Source organism: Elephantulus edwardii, unplaced genomic scaffold, assembly GCF_000299155.1.
Source record: "Elephantulus edwardii isolate Elephantulus edwardi_28Jun2011 unplaced genomic scaffold, EleEdw1.0 scaffold00044, whole genome shotgun sequence".
In the NCBI taxonomy this organism is placed as follows: domain Eukaryota; kingdom Metazoa; phylum Chordata; class Mammalia; order Macroscelidea; family Macroscelididae; genus Elephantulus; species Elephantulus edwardii.
In genome coordinates, this window is record NW_006399794.1 from 51,751 (window position 1) to 57,240 (window position 5,490).

Below are 5,490 nucleotides of genomic sequence, written 5' to 3' on the forward strand. Positions count from 1 at the left end.
TTTTGTGCAGACCCTCAGGTGAGATCCATGTGTATAATCACTATTTGTGCTTCTTATAAAAAGTATTTGCTATAAATAAATCATTGTTTGTACAAAATTATATCATTTTATCTCCAGCCTCATTTCTGTCACCAAGTCCATGTTTTCCAGCTAATGATCCTTCTTCCTTGTTTCCAACATTTGCATTCCAGTCACCAATAATTATTAATAAAACTTGATTGCATGTTCTATCAATTTCTGACTGCAAAAGTTGGTAGAAATTTCCTATTTCCTCCCCTTTGGCTCTAGTCATCCTTGTATGCATAAGGATATTATCTGGTCATTCACAACTGGAAATGGTCTTTAAATTTTGACTGGGCCCCTGTTTTTCCTCAATTTTTCATCTCTGGTTTAGTAGAACATATGATAGTCTGATTCATAATGGCTCATGACAATATATCTCAGCTCACCAATGCCTCCTATGTCAATACGTATGTGTTCCATTTCTTCCTTAACAATGTCCTATTTTCCTACATTCATGCTTCTCACACTCCACATTCCAATCATTAGTATCTGCTTACAGCTGTTTCTCCTACTTTACATTACCCAATACGAAGGCTCAGCCTCTGGTGCTATCTCTGCTAGTCCAATCTAAGTGTGCTCTATTGTGCATAGGTATTTGAAACCGCTTATTTCAAAAGTGATGGCCAATCCTTCTTTCCAGTCTGTCTTAATTTGAATGCTTAGCTTTAGGACAATATCTGAGAGACAAGCATTTTATCCAAAAAAGCAGATGGAAGACACTTCCTCATTACAAAAGTAGCCAATAGACACAAAATGAAAAGTAATAATTCAAGAGATGCTATGTAATCCTGAATGATGGAAAATACAATTTATGCTATAAAATATGGCATTTTGTGCTTCACCATGGATTTTGATGAACTTTTCTTAGAGTTGTTGATTTTATATCAGTACAGGTACAGGATAACAGCTCATAATGCTTATGTAGCATGTGTTTTCTTGCTAATGAGTGTTTGTTCCATGGACACTGAATGAAAGAAATTAAATGCCACCACTGTAGAAATAATATTTCAAGGTAAATAAAACATAAACTGTAACCATTAGTGCAAGAAATTTGATATATATTCTGCAAACAAGGTCTATTAAACAAACCACATTATTAGGGAACTATATAAACAATACGCTAGACCCATTACTATAGAATCTATTCAGACCAAGACAATCCCAGTTCTTACAGGTTAGAATTGCTATTAGACTTGCTTGCTTGTTTGTTAAAAATTACTCTGAGTGAAAATTTACAAAGCAAATTAATTTCTCATTCACCTTGTAAACATTTTGTTTCATGGCATTTGTTACAAGTCCCTCAATGTAACTCCATTCTTTCAACTTCTCGGTTTCCACTTTCTCATTAGTTCATCTTTCTTGTCACTTTCTGCCTTATGCATTTTGTTTTCAGCAAATACTGCCTTTTTTGTCACGTCTGGTTGGTCATATAATGAGCACATTCCTCACAGGTATCATTGCTCATTATATATGCTTATCTTTTCACATGCTAGACTGTCAATCAAAAAGTTAGCAGTTTGAAATCACAGTTGCTCCGTAGGAAAAAGATAGAAAGTCTCCTCTCATGAGCATTCATTTTAGAAACCTTGTAATGTATCACTATGTGTCAAAATCAACTTGAAGACAGTAGGTGAGTATTGTTTGGCTGAAAAGAAATCTATGAGTGTGGATTTAGTTTTAGAGTTGAAGGATATCAAAGCATCATAGCCTAAGGTTCAGTCTCTATCATACTAGTCTCTTTAAAGGAGATGAGGCCAATAGCTGTATTTTAGTTAGTTGCTCACACATTTTTTATTGTGATTTTTACAAAAATTTACAGTAAGGTTGAGTTTTAATGTATTCATTGTTGCACATTTTTCTCCCTCCCCAATCAGTCCACTTTGTAATGCACCTCTTGTTCCAGACAGTTGTCACAGATGATGCCTAAGACTTCAAAGAGTTCTTCTTTTCATCTCTTTCAATGCAGTGTTCATTATCTATCCACTCTTTTCCTCCAAGTCTCGATACCAGTCCTATTTTATAACAGCAGTATTACACAGTATTTATCTTTTCATGCCTGAGATATTTCACTCAGCATAATGTCTTGCAGGCTCACAAACTTTAAGACTTCAATTGCTACTCATAAAAGTAGGAAGTAGAATATTGTCTTAGTCAATGGCCCTACGCCTTCAAGTCCAGTGATTCAGTCCCTCAAGCTGTTTGGTTAGGACAAAGACATCTGCATAGCTTTGCCCCGCGCATACTTTACTCTATGACTGGATAGATGTAGTACATACACATGTAGAAATATCCTTTGCCAAACCTGTATATATTCATGGGTTTACTTCCACATGTATATTCTGCTTCCATATCTATCAAGGTATCCACTTGTAAGTTATTATTTGTTATTACTGTTATTTCAGGATTGTACATGTTAAATAGTATTTCTTGTTGTTTCTTTTTACCTTTGCATATCTATCATTATCTTAATTTTCTTGGTCATGCTGTACTGACTTCTTTCTTGTGGTATACTGACTTTTTACAATATTGTGCATTGCCTTTAACTAGAGAATAGGTTAATGTGTGTCTACTCCCTAGTTAGGGAGCACTAGTGGGATACTAGCAAGGAGCTGAACTACCAACCTTAAAACACGTGCTTCTAATCCACCAGCTGCTCCGAGGAAGAAAGATGTGCAATCTCCCCTGCCATCTGTGGTTACAGCTTCTAAAAACCCACTGGAGGGTCAGCCTGAGTTTTTTCCAATTCACTGGTCCACAATAACAATTCTAGTTGGTGATTTTCCCTGAGGCTCTGTTCTCTAGAGAAACAAAATCAGTACAGTTTATAGATATTGAACAAAACTTACCTCAAGGAAATGGCTCACATCCTGTAGAAGCTGGCAAGTCTCAAGTTTGCGGGTCAGGTGTCAAAACAGTTTTCTCCTGACTCACACAGCTGCCAGGACTGGTGAACTCATTCTCAGCAGGTCAGATGGCAAGGTGCTGCTGACTTGTGAATTCAATATGAGCAGGCAATCTGCTGGCTCAAATCCAAACAACTGGAAATCAAATGATGAGCCAGTGCAGGACCCAGATTGAGCAAAAAACAAGAGAACTTTCCCAGTAGAAAGAGAAGTTTATATTCAATGCAGGCCACACCTCTGAGTAATTTCCCTCAACTAATTGCTCACAGCAGATCTCATTAAGGAGATGATTACATTATATCAGATATCATCAAAGGATAAATCAGAGAATTATGGGTAGCCAAGTTGCTTAATTATCTTACTCCCATCCCTGGTAAGCATCAAAGAATGTTTCTTTCTGTGGGTAAAACTTTTCACAGTAATGATCTCATGCAATATTTGTCCTTGTGTGAGTGACTAATTTCCTTCAATATAATTTTTCCATACTCATTCATGTTGTAAGATGTTTCATTGATTCAACATCATGTAGAATCCCATTGTGTATGTGTGCCACGGTTTATTTATGCATTCATCCACTGATGAGACCTTACATTGTTTCCATCCATAGTTTATTTATCCATTCATCCACTGGTGAGACCTTGCGTTGTTTCTATCCATAGGTCTTTCTTGGCTCTAATCGTTACATAAGTAGATTGCCACACCTTTCTTCTGTGATGCCTTTGTGTGGATTTAAATTGTCAGCTTTTAGGTTAGTAGCCTAGTGCAAAAATTTTGTGCAACCCCAGAAATTGATCATCAACAGGGGGGAACCTCATGTACTTTAGATATTTATAATTGGTTTCAAATAAGAGTGATTTTAGATATACGTATGCCTAAGCACTATTTTATTATTACACACACATACACAATCAATTAGAAATGGTGTAAATTCAACTGGGCTTCTCATGCTTTTATTTATTAAGGCTGACAACTCTAGTCATGCTACATCATGTATGTACTCAGATCTTCGAGTACCAAATCTAGTATTTTCTATGTCATGACCGATCAAAAACATTCATAGTTTCATAGTGACTTTTCCATACTTGGTTGGTGCCCTAGACATTTGGCTAATGTCCATGGACTAGGAAATATAGAATCTCAATCTATTTCTTTTCTTTGCATCTATTTAGAGCATTCTTGTGTAAATAAAGAAAGGATTCTTGTGGACAGTTTTGTTTAAAAATGCCAAACTTAAGATTCTCTTCACTGATAAAAGATTTCAGAACGACTTTGAAATGTTTCAAATGACATGCAATTCTCTTAGAAGGGACAACACAAGGATCTCTATGGTAGAATTATGTCATTTTTGCAAGTGTCATGAAAACAATGTTAATTTTTTTAACCTTTAAGATTTCAAGTTTATTAAACAATGTTAATAATTTTAATCAATGAAAACCTGTCTCCATAGCTTTTCAATGTATGTGCAGAACAGACTACTTGGGAAACAGGGCTTTATGAGGAAGAATGTGACATCGGAATTTGAGGAAGACTCATCAACAACCTACATTATGAAGATGACACAAACTTGCTTGCTGAAACTAAGGAGGACCTGAAGCACTTGCTGCAGAAGGTCAAGGACGGTAGTTTTCAGTATGTGTGTCATCCTTGTGCAGGGGCCATTCTAATCTTCTCTGTATTGTTCCAATATTAATATATGTGCTGCCAAAGTGAGCATTGTAGTCTTCAATATGCACTGAAGCTCAACATCAAAAAGACAAAGATTCTCACCACTGGGCCAACTGGCAGCACCATGATGGATGGAGAAGAGATTGAAGTTGTTGCTCAGCTCCACAATTTCTCTTTTGGCACCAGCAATCAGGAAATTGAAAGATGAGTTGTATTGGGGAAAAGAAAATCTCTGTCAGGGACCTCTCCAAAGTACTAAGAAGCAACAATGTCAGTCTAGAGACTAAGGTGCTTCTTATCTAGGGCCATGATCATCTTTGTAATGACTTGCTATGCTTCAGATAGTTGGATGATGACTAAGGATGATGGAAGAAGAATCAATGCTTTTGAGTTGTGGTTCTGGAGAAGATTCTTGAACATACTATGGACCACCAAGAAAACAAATTATTCTGTCTTGGAGAGGGTGAAACCAATTTTCTCCTCAGAGGCTAGCATTTTGAAGCTCCATCTCATGTACTTTGGGCACGTAGCCAGCAGAGACTAGTCTTTGGAGAAGGACATCATGCTCAGAAGGGCAGAGGGACAGTGCAGGAGAGGAAGAGCCCGGATGAGATGGAGTGATACAGTAATTGGAGCAATGGAGGTTGGTGTGTAGGAATCAGTGAGACTGGCTCAGAACAAGGCAGGCTTCAGAGTTGCTGTACTCATGCTGCACTGTGAGTCCCAGGCAACTTGATGGCACATAACACCACCAATTCCATTTATAAAATATTTGCATATATATTTTATACAATGTAAATATATATATATATATATATATGATCCTTACAATAAGCAAATGGAGTTGTTATATATTTTT

General features: G+C 36.8%; 1 protein-coding gene across 1 annotated transcript in view; it reads left to right on the forward strand.

The window, feature by feature from the left end:
* The first annotated feature begins 420 nt into the window (after positions 1-420).
* Positions 421-5,490, forward strand: part of PTH (parathyroid hormone) — a 15,877-nt gene continuing 10,807 nt past the window's right edge. Inside the window, exon 1 of the mRNA XM_006885588.1 lies at positions 421-470. Within this exon, the coding sequence (XP_006885650.1) occupies positions 421-470 (50 nt within the window). The remainder of the gene's footprint in view (positions 471-5,490) is intronic.